Source organism: Gigantopelta aegis, chromosome 1, assembly GCF_016097555.1.
Source record: "Gigantopelta aegis isolate Gae_Host chromosome 1, Gae_host_genome, whole genome shotgun sequence".
Lineage (NCBI taxonomy): Eukaryota > Metazoa > Mollusca > Gastropoda > Neomphalida > Peltospiridae > Gigantopelta > Gigantopelta aegis.
Window position 1 is genome coordinate 23,578,571 of NC_054699.1, and position 12,155 is coordinate 23,590,725.

The 12,155-nt window shown below is 38.6% G+C and overlaps 1 protein-coding gene across 1 annotated transcript in view; it reads left to right on the forward strand.

Moving 5' to 3' along the window:
* The first annotated feature begins 3,491 nt into the window (after nt 1–3,491).
* Nucleotides 3,492–12,155, forward strand: part of LOC121372464 — a 55,259-nt gene continuing 46,595 nt past the window's right edge. The window contains exon 1 of the mRNA XM_041498784.1: nt 3,492–3,643. Within this exon, the coding sequence (XP_041354718.1) occupies nt 3,576–3,643 (68 nt within the window). The 5' untranslated portion in view covers nt 3,492–3,575. The remainder of the gene's footprint in view (nt 3,644–12,155) is intronic.

Consider the following 12,155-nt stretch of genomic DNA (forward strand, 5'->3'; position numbering starts at 1 on the left):
ACCAATATATTAATAGATACTCAAAGGCAAAAGTTATTGTGACATGGATTGTTTAGAGTAATACATTTGTGAATGGATTTATGGATGTAAACCAGAGAACATGTGTATTAAACAGCTCACAGAAATGCAACCAAGCAGTTGTTGCAGCGATTGCATGCTTTGTGAAAGAAACATGGAATATTCAGGAGAAATCCTGTCCAGTGTTTACCATAAAGGTCAGATATTCAGTCGCAAATCATTGCCACTCTGTGCAGCCTTCAGAAGTCCAGAAGTCAGAAAAACACCATTAGTGAACTGTTTGATGCAATTTCGTCATGCCACGCCTCAGTGAAAATGACAATGCTCAAGGTGTACACACTCGCTACGGACTGTGCGGACTTCGCTCTGGACCCCCTCTAGTGATGTGGCTCATTTGCATATGACAGGTGCGCCCTTTTCGTGGACTATTGCTCTTTTCCACACCTTCGAAGATTTATCTTTCCATGTTATAACGTTTCATACACGACAGCAAAAACTTACCATCAATTATCTTTGTCTTTTGTGTGTCACAATAACTTTTGCCCTTGAGTATACTTTTATTTGGGATACATTTGTTAAAGGGTAACAGTAATATCCAGGGACAATAAAAAATATATTGCAATTTTCTTCAAAAATGAGGGTTAGTAACAAAAACATATTTAAATATTTTTACTATTAAGTAACACATACTTTTCTTACAGGCAGATTAAACATAAGGTGCAAGGTGCAATAAAAATTAAATTGCAATTTTCTACAAAAATGATGGTTACTAATAAAAACATTATTTAAATATTTTTAGTATTAAGTAACACACAATACAAGCAGATTAAACATAGGGTGCCACATAAATCCATGTAATATCGTCATTTAATCATTAATGTCGTCATTGACAATTGATTTGATCCAGCATAACCTGAAGGCCCCTATTGCAGTTTTTGCGCCAAAATTTCGGCTGTAGAAAAACTAATGACGATTGATTTGCATGCTTTGGATCAGCAAGTGCATAGATAATACGTATCACAGGAATAATAACCTCTGTAATTTGTATTTTTAACACGTGTGACGTAACCATAGCTGTTTGATTATACGTCTTTCTCGTGGGTTATCTAACGTGAAGAGGACACCAGGACCCAATTTCACAAAACCTCGTGAGCCTGGTTTTGCACGTTAATGTAAATCTACGACTAAAGCACAATTCTTATTACTATTATAGTACAACTAATATAGTTAAAAATACACATATTTCATTTTTTTTTATCCTTAAAATGCTCCATCTTCTGTAATGATGTAAATTTCTGAAATAGATGCAAAACACAGACGTAAACTTGCGATGTTTTGTCAAAGAGTCCCCGGAGCCCAGTTTCACAAAAATTTAATGTCGTAAACCTAGTTTTGCACGTTAACGTAAATCTACGACTAAACCATAGTTGGTATTACTGTTAACAGTACAACAAATTTTGTATACATATTTCACTTTCTTTCATTCTTGCAATACTTTATCTTCCGTTATGGTGTAATTTTCTGCGTGAAATAGATACCAAACACATGTAAACGTATGACAAGTGTCACTGCTAGTCGCAGACGTAAATTTACGATGTTTTGTGAAAGAGGCCCCGGGACGATAAACGGCTCTTTCTGTTATTGGTGCCGCTGGTATTTTAAATTCTACAAAATCTTTCATAACGCTGCGAAGAGCAAACTATACATTTAAAGGGACATTCCTGACTTTGCTGCAATTGTTACGATGTTATCTACTAACCGAGACTTGTTAACGATTGTAATTACATATCAAATATATTTTTCCGCATAAAATATTAGTGGCTGTACATTAAACGTGTTTCTGACCGTTCTAATATTTGTACTGGGTTAAATTTCATTTTATTTCGTAAAAACTATTTTTTCGTACGTACGACATTATTTGAAGACAAAATCCAGTTTCGGCTTCTTACAAATATTGAGATGACCAGAAACACATTGGATATAAAGACATTGATATTCTAAACAAGAAACAATATTTAATATGCAAGTTTAATCGTAGAAATATTTTATTAGTCTGAAACATCTTACAATGCAGCAAACTCAGGAATGTCCCTTTAAGACTAATAACGAAATAACGCCAAGGTCATCTAAAAAAAAGAAGAGAGAAAAACACAACTAAAGCACATTGATTCATTAATCATCGACTATTGAATGTCAAACATTTGGTCATTTTAACATATAGTCTTAAAGAGGAAACCCGCTACCTTTTCCCACAGACAGAACAGCACATACCACGGCCTTTGATATACCAGTTGTGGTGCACTGGCTGGAACTAGAAATAGGCCAATGGGCACACCGACGGGGATTGATCTTGGATCGACCGCGCTTTGCCACTGGGCTACGGCCCGCTCCTTTTTCGATAATGATGCCAAGAGCTAAATATACCTGTAAAGCTAAATAACGAAATAACGTCTCCGTGTATGCGTGCATCGTTTTGTTTCTTTCTTTATTCGTTGATTGTTTTTGAATTATAACATTCTCGGAACACGTACAGGGCTTCTACAAAATGGAAAAATCACCAAAAGCACACCCACTCGCAAATAACATACATTAACACTCGCTCGTAGCATAAGTGGCACTGGCTACCCTTAACTGAAAATAAAATATCGACCCCGCTACTTAAAAATCAAATTTCTGTATAGCCCCCAACCTCCCCCAGTTGCTCTCATCTCCCTACTCCTATTAGAGTTACACGGTGGGCCCATTGGGCTATTTCTCGTTCCAGCCAGTGCACTACGACTGTTATATCAAAGGCCGTGGTATGTGCTATCCTGTTTGTGTGATGGTGCATATAAAAGATCCCTTGCTGCTAATCGAAAAGAGTAGCCCATGAATTGGCGACAGCGGGTTTTCCTCTCAATATTTGTGTGGTCCGTAACCATATGTCCGACGCTATATAACCGTAAATAAAATGTGTTGAGTGCGTCGTTAAATAAAACATTTCCTTTCCTTATTGGTTAAAAGGACACAGAACTATGCTACTGCACATTACATCAATATTACGTCTCCACTCCCACCCCCTTGAAATGCTGTAGATCAGCACCTGGCCAGTCTTTGACACTGTTGTCTGCACTATCAGTTCGTGAATGGGTCTCACCAAGAACGCTCTATAGCGAACATTTCAGCTAATACAGACTGACTGAATTGTTAATGTTTAGTTATCAGATTCCTTGTCGCTGCAACACGTTACGCAGTTTTCCACGCTTAACGCTTTCCCCCTTTCAGATATCCGTTTCCATTGAGAAGGTGGCGTTACTACCCGCGCCAACTACGTCATCGGACAGAGAACCAATCGATAAGTCCAAGACATGGTCCACTGTTGCCACGTGCCGATGATGGACAGGCAATGGAAGTCCACCCCCAAACCCCGCCCCATCTTAATTGCGCCCTCTATGTATGAGATGTCCCGCGATTGACCATTCCTTCGACCAACAGCGCTTCTATAAGTCAGACCTACTAGCAGATTTTTTCATAGCAACTGTCGCAGACGAGAAGAAACCCGCCCAAGTTGCCCGACGATGAAAGTTTGTAACAACCAGCTCCTTGTCAGTTTTCTTTTTGGACTGTCGTGCTGTTTTCTTGTTTGGTGAGTATTTAACGAAACACTTTCCGTTTTTAATGTTTAAATAGGTTTATTAAGTATAGAAACAAAACAGAAAAAAGAAAAGAAAAAAGGACTAAACAGTCCCATAATCGTAAAACTTTACGTGTCATACTTAGTTATTTTACAAATGAATCCACCACATACATACTATTTGATAATTAACGGAGAATATTAAAATTCTAATGTACTGGAATTGGACGTAAACTGTGGTTTTCCCAAGAACCCTTGAATCTTGTAAAATATATACACGATAATCTGCGTCAAGTTTTCTCTCTAGTAAATACTTTGTTACTTTTAGCATTGACACCAAACACATTTGAGTAGGCCTTGTGTGTGCCAAACATCACCTCAGAACCTATGGGTCTATAACATTTTCCAACAGAATAAAAATTATTAGTGTTATTTTTTTATTACCATATGATGTTATTTACCTTATGGGAAAGTAGTTTAATGATATTGTATAATCGTTAAATTTTAAACAAGAATTAATAAATACTTTTGGCAGTAATCCACCATTATATCACTTGGATAGAGCGCTTTTTTTCCAACAGTGAATGCATCTCTGTATCGAATGCAATTGGTATGAAGTATCAGCCTGCGAGACAGTAGGGTCGTGTTCAGGAGGGCGAGCGCTCGCCAACAATTTGAGTTGTACCATCATCTGTCATATCACATTCATCGAATGTTGGTCGCAAAAGCCAGTGTAGCGAGCGGTCGCGAATGTTCGCCTTTCTAAATGTTAGTAGGCACGAAAGTGGTAGTGTGCAGTTCGCCCCCTGAAAGGCCAGTACCAGGTTGATCATATCTCGTAAATCGTTTACTAGTAAAACTTTTGTACGTCTGGGCGCAGTTTAGCCCAATGGTAAACCCACCCCAAAAAACAAAACAAAAAACAACAACCTCGTCTGGATTTGATGCCCATTCGACTCTGCATTGTGCAGAGATACGGTCTTGATCGCGGATAACGTTTTTGTCATTCAGGACTGCATTACCATCATCATCATCATCATCATCATCATCATCTGTGTCTGTCTATGTCTGTCGCTTTGTTCTCTCTCTCTCTCTCTCTCTCTCTCTCTCTCTCTCTCTCTCTCTCTCGTCTCTCCTCTCTCTCTCCCTCTCTCTCTCTCTCTCTCCTCTCTCTCTCCTCTCTCTCTCTCTCTCTCTCTCTCTCTCTCTCTCTCTCTCTCTCTCTCTCTCTCTCTCTCTCTCTCTCTCTCTCTGTCATGTGTAGAAAGAACTATACCGAACTCCAAAGGAAAGGCAAAACGCAATTTAGGGTTTAGCTCCGTCGGTTGAGTGCTCTCTTGAGGTGCTTGCGTCGCAGGATCGAACCACCTCGGTGGATCTATTCAACTGTTTGGGCTATTTTTTGTTTCAACCAGTGCACCACAACTGGTCAAAGGCCATGGTATGCGCTGTCATGTCTCTGGGAAAGTGCATATAAATGATCCCTTGGTACTTGGAAAAATGTAGCGGGTTTCCTCTGATGAGTATGTGTCAGAATTGCCAAATGTTTGACATCCAATAGCTGATGATTAATGAATAAATATGATCTGGTGATGTCGTTAAACAAAACAAACTTTAACTCTGATAAACAGAATATCGACATGAGTGTTAACCCCTTCTTAAAGTAACAGATCCTAATTTTTAAACACTACGGCTTAATTTTTAATATTAAAGCCGCTTTTGATACCTGAAATCAAAAATTACTTATATATTTTATTGTTTAGAATATCCATTTCCGTACATCCGAAGTGTTTATGATCATTCGGGTATTTCTAATGTCACAAAATGCATTCTTCATATTTTGAGAAGTAACGGTTATGCAGACAGCTCAAGTCTATGTTTAACGTCGCAGACTCTTGTTTCACTCTGTTGTAACTTGACCGGCCTCGGTGGCGTCGTGGTAGGCCATCGGTCTGCAGGCAGGTAGGTACTGGGTTCGGATCCCAGTCGAGGCATGGGATTTTTAATCCAGATACCGACTCCAAACCCTGAGTGAGTGCTCCGCAAGGCTCAATGGGTAGGTGTAAACCACTTGCACCGACCAGTGATCCATAACTGGTTCAACAAAGGCCATGGTTTGTGCTATCCTGCCTGTGGGAAGCGCAAATAAAAGATCCCTTGCTGCCTGTCGTAAAAGAGTAGCCTATGTGGCGACAGCGGGTTTCCTCTAAAAAAAAACCAGTGTCAGAATGACCATGTGTTTGACGATGATAAGATAAAAAATCAATGTGTTCTAGTGGCGTCGTTAAATAAAACAAACTTTACTGTTGTAACTTGATTTAAAGGTGTTACAAGTTAGTAGAATAACCAACCTTAGAGTCTATTTTCAGAGCTTGAAGCAAGGACCTGAGTACAATTTGACGTCCAATATAAATAAATCAATGTGTTCTAGTGGCGTCGTTAAATAAAACAAACTTTACTGTTGTAACTTGATTTAAAGGTGTTACAAGTTAGTAGAATAACCAACCTTAGAGTCTATGTTCAGAGCTTGAAGCAAGGACCTGAGTACAATTTGTTCTTTGTTTTACAATTCTTTGAGGGTGTGGCGGGACGTAGCCCAGTGGTAAAGCGTTAGCCTGATGCGTGGTCGGTCTAAGATCCATCCCCGTCGGTGGACCCCATTGGGCTATTTCTCGTTCCAGCCAGTGCTCTACAACTGTTGTAACAAAGGCCGTGGTATGTACTATCCTGTCTGTGGGATAGTGCATATAAAAATCCACTGCTGCTAATCGAAAAGAGTAGCCCATGAAGTGGCAACAGCGGGTTTCCTCTCTTAATATATGTGTGGTCCTTAGCCATATGTCTGACGCCATATGACCGTAAATAAAATGTGTTGAGTGCGTCGTTAAATAAAACATTTTCTTCCTTCTTCTTTGGAGGTATTATAATATATGTGACAGATGTTTCTGTTTACTTTATATTTTATACACAGTTCACAATTTAATGTGCTGAGGCATCCTTGAACAAATATTCTCCTTTCCGTGTCTTGAACAGAGGTTGAAGTTTGTTTTGTTTAACGACACCATTACTGGATGTCAAACATTAGGTATTTGACTCGTAGCCAACAGGGGAAACCCGCTACATTTTTCCTAATGCAGCAAGGGATCTTTTATATGCACTTTCCCACAGACAGGAAAACACATACCACCCATGGCCTTTGACCAGTTGTGGTGCACTGGTTGAAACAAGAAAAAAAACCCTATCAGTTGAACGGATCCACCGAGGTAGTTCAATCCTGCGACGCAAGTACCTCAGGCGAGCGCTCAACCGACTGAGCTAACTCCAACCCTTTCTTGAACAGACGATGCCTGTTCATCAATTCCATCTTTTTGTAAAAGCATTGAACTAATTATCGATTCTGAACAACAAACTCGTTCGCAGTTTCAAAATCGTTTATATGTTATTATATTGTATATTATTACTATGCATGTATAGCCCATTTACTATTGACTTTTATCGATTCTAACCCGTTGCTAATTATCATTCCCTGCAATATTCACAATATATGATTTTATTTATAAATATGTTTACATGTATGCCTACAAAATGTATATGTTGTGACAAAAATAAAAATGTATATCATTCTCTGGACAAAACAATTACTTCTCCGTTATGATGGTTAACGATAAACGCTCATGTAAATATATTTTGGTAGAATTAACAGCCTCGATTTATTAGCAATGTTCGAAGGTAGGTGAAAACACATTACTTGTCATGTTTTCGAACACATTTGCAAACCTGTTAATAAACACATTATCACATTCAATCTCTAGTGTACAGTACAACATTAAAGGGACATTCCTGAGTTTGCTGCAGTGTAAGATGTTTCCGACTAATAAAATACTTCTACGATTAAACTTACATATAAAATATATTTTCTTGTTTAGAATATCAGTGTGTATATATTCAATGTGTTTCTGGTCGTCTTAATATTTGTAAGAAGCCCAAACTGGATTTTGTCTTCAAATAATTTTGTACGTACGAAACAATAATAATTAAAGAGATAAAATGAAATTTAACCTAATACAAATATTAGAACGACCAGAAACACGTTTAATACACAGCCACTAATATTGTATGCAGAAAAATATATTTGATATGTAATTACAATCGTTAAAAAGTCTGTTGGTCGATAACATCTTAAAAATTGCAGCAAACTCAGGAGTGTTCCTTTAAGGAAACTTGGGTTCATAAATTTCATATAGCACACGCGTTCATATTACTATTTTTGAACCAGAGACGTGTGCAGACATTGTACGGGTATTTGTGTATGTGTATGTGTATGTGTATGTGTGTGTATGTGTGTGTATGTGTGTAGGGGTGGGGGGGGGGGGGGGTTCTAGACAGTGGCGAGCGAAGTTTATAGGGACAGTCGGAAAATATATTGAAAAAAAGAAAAAAAATTGCTTTAGGAAGGAAGGAAGTGTTTTATTTAACGACACACTCAGCACATTTTATTTACGGTTATATGGCGTCGGACATATGGTTAAAATTTGCTTCAGCTGAAGGAGGGAGGTGGGAGGGGGGGGGGATGGTATCTATCACCCTGGTAAAATACTAGACAAGACTAAAGCACAAGACACCGCATGTTTAGATTTATTCGTTTGCTATGTGCGTTTGTCATCCGATATCTCGTTATTTTAAAACAAATTGATTTATTACAGCAGTAGCGCGAGTATGCCATAAAACATTTTATTACAACTATTCCACAGTATTGGATCGAAGTGCTTAAAGGGACAGACCTTAGTTTTTAAACACTAAGGCATATTTTTCCAAAATTAGAGCCGTTTATGATAGCTAAAATTAAACATTACTTATACTTTACTGTTTAGATTATCCATTTCCGTACAACCGAAGTGTTTTTGGTCATCCTGGTGTTTCTAATACAACAAAAAGCATTTTTCATATTTTTGAAAACGCACGCGCGTCTGAGAAGTGGCGGTGATGGAGTCGCGTTTTAGTCTATTTTTAAGGGTCACAGACTCTTGTTTCACTCTGTTGTGTCCAAATTTGTTACAGGTTTGTAAATTAACCAAACTTAGTGTCCATTTCTACGGGTTGAAATTAGGCTCTAGGTGAAGAAAAAAAATGCCTTAGTATTTAAAAACTGGGGTCTCTCCCTTTAACAATATTAGAGTATTCCTTGATACGACTTTAACATACTCATAAAGATAATGACACCGTAGGCTTGATGCACTAAAGATTTTCTTTATTAATTAAAGTAAAGTTTGTTTTATTTAACAACGCCACTAGAGCACATTGACTTTTTTATCTTATCATTGGCTATTGGGCGTCAAACATGGTCATTCTGACACTGTGTTTTTTTAGACGAAACCAGCTGTCGCCACATAGGCTACTCTTTTACGACAGGCAGCAAGGGATCTTTTATTTGCTCTTCCCACAGGCAGGATAGCACAAACCACGGCCTTTGTTGAACCAGTTATAGATCACTGGTCGGTGCAAGTGGCTTACACTTACCCATTGAGCCTTGCGGAGCACTCACTCAGGGTTTGGAGTCGGTATCTGGATTAAAAATCCCATGCCTCGACTGGGATCCGAACCCAGTACCTACCAGCCTGTAGACCGATCGCCTAACCACGACGCCACCGAGGCCGGTATCTTTATTAATTAATCAAACGTCTACATACAAGCGAGGAGGCAGGACGTAGTCCGGTGGAAAAGCGCTCGCCTGATCCTCGGTCGGTCTGGCATCAGGTTTCCTCTCTAATACTACATGTCAAAATTACCAAATGATAGTCGATGATTAATAAATCAATGTGCTCTAGTGGTGTCGTTAAACAAAACACGCTTTAAAATCGAAGCGAACGTTTCGTCCACGCATTAGGGCATCCGCTATAGGTAGTACTAAACAAAATAACTTCCGGCTGGGTCAAAGTTCGAGGTGCACCGAAACTTTTGATAGAGAAGTTAACACCAGTCCTGTGATTAGTGATCAATGTGAGTGTGTTGGTTGTAAAAAAAAAAGAAAAAGAAGTTTCATCTGGGCAAAAAAGGTATGCAATTTTATTTCATCTAGTACCACTGTGTCAAGTAGCCTTGTCCTTGAAACATGTATGGGGTACCAATAATAAGTACTCAAATTTTGTGCGAAACTAGGGGTGTTGTAAAAACATCTGGTTATACCAAAAATGAGCCATGAAAGGTACCATTTTCTTCAGTTAATACTTTGAGGTAGGGGTTGTAGTACTGATATTTGTGGGTCATATTTTGGTTGATATATTGCATATAGTGTTCTTAAACACAAACGTTAACATGGTCGTCTATGGGATTTTATTTGGTATAGTGCAACCTGTAACGTACGTTGAAGGCCTTGACATTCAATAACGCGCGTTGCAATTTGCCATGGACGCTAAAGATTACCAACCAGACTTTCTATAAAAGGTTAAACAGTAGCTGCTGACTATTATATTTCAAACTGATGGTCATTTTCGCGAATTAAAATTATCAACAAAAACTCCCCTGCTATTATCTGCAGGTAAATATGGGTGGAAAGTTCGCTATCATTAGCAACCGTGGTATATTAATCATGAACCAAACTGTGTCTCGTGTTCGCTCGTTAAAACTAGTAATCAAAATACACGAGTGCATAATACACGCTAGTTTGTAATAATTAATACAATGCTTACCAAGGGCATTGCGTTTTGTTTACTAGACCCTTATCCGACCTTCAAAGGCGCCGCATCAAAATCGGCAGCGCAGTGGTTAAACCATCGGACTACAGGCTGGTAGGTACAGGATTCGCAGCCCGATACCGGTTTCAAACCAGAGCGAGTTCTTAAGGGCTCAGTGGGTAGGTGTAAGGCCACTGCACCCTCCTCTCTCTCTCTCTCTCTCTCTCTCTCTCTCTCTCTCTCTCTCTCTCTCTCTCTCTCTCTCTCTCTCTCTCTCTCTCTCTCTCTCTCTCTCTCTCTCACCACTAACCATCTAACAACTAGCCCACTGTCCTGAACAAACAGCCCAGATAGCTGAGGTGGGTGCCCAGGACAGCATGCTTGAACCTTAATTGGATATAAGCACGAAAATAAGTTGAAATGAATAAAAATTACACAATTACCAAAATTATTGATTAATATTTTATCTTCAAATATATGATTATATCTTAGATAACAAGCCAATACAAACTGAGCCAAATAATTTCATTCACTAGTAGAAAAAATACCCAAAGGCCTTTATTATAGGGAGGGTGGGACTTAGCCTAGTGGTAGAGAGCTCGCTTGATGCGCGGTCGTTCTAAGATCGATCCCCGTCGGTGGGCCCATTAGGCTATTTCTCGTCCTAGCCACTGCATCACGACTGGTGTATCAAAGGCCATGGTATGTGCTATCCTGTCTGTGGGATTGTACATATAAAAGATCCCTTGCTACTAATGAAAAAATGTAGCGGGGTTTCTCTCTAACACTATGTGTCTGATTTATCAAATGTTTGACATCTATCAGCCAATAAATAATAAATCAATGTGCTCTAGTTGTGTCGTTAAACAAAAACACACTTTAAAAGCAAACTTTAAATTATAGGGAACTCTTTAGAATGCGAATGACAGGATAAAGCGACAGAACCAGTGCACCACAAATGGTCATAGGCCGTGGTATGTGCTGTCCTGTCTGTGGGAAAGTGTATATATAAAATCTGATGACTTCCAATAGCCGATGATTTGACATCGGTTTGACGAAGGTTTGACATCCAATAGCCGATGATTAATAAATCAATGTTCTCTAGTGGTGTCATTAAACAAAACAAACTTTAATTTTGAAAATGCAACTTGAAGGTAAAACTAGACGCAACGCGCGCAACTGTAAAAGGCAATTTTCCTTTTGCGCGACAGATTCTGAAATTGTACATGAAAATAGCACGAATGACGCATAACGAGCAACATGTCCTCACCTATTCCGAGTTCACTTGACTTTGCCAAAATACCCAAATCATTTTCCTATCATAATCCCTTCAGTAGAACAATAAGCCAGTTTAATAATAATAAAAAGACTATAGGTCATATTTTACTTTTTACAGAGGAGGGGCGGGACGTAGTACAGTGGTAAAGCGCTCACTTGATGCGGTCGGTCTAGGCTATTTCTCGTTCCAACCAGACTGGTATATCAAAGGCCATGGTATGTGCTAACCTGTCTGTGGGATGCTGCATACAAAATATCCATTGCTACTAATGGAAAAATGTAGCAGTTTTTTTCTCTCTAAGATTACCAGATTGTTTGTCATCCAGTAGTCGATTATTAATAAATCAACATGCTCTAGTGGTGCCGTTAAACAAAACAAACATTAAGTTTTACAACCGAGGAATGTTTTTTCTTTTTTTCCAAATCCGTTTGATGTAACATATTATTTCTAGAATTATGAGAAACTTACAAGAAATATAATAGTATAAACAGCTTGATATTCAAGTTCATTAAAAAAAAAATTGCTCTAAAAACCTGAATTAGTCGTAAAGTAGTTCATTTACTGTTTTCTTTGT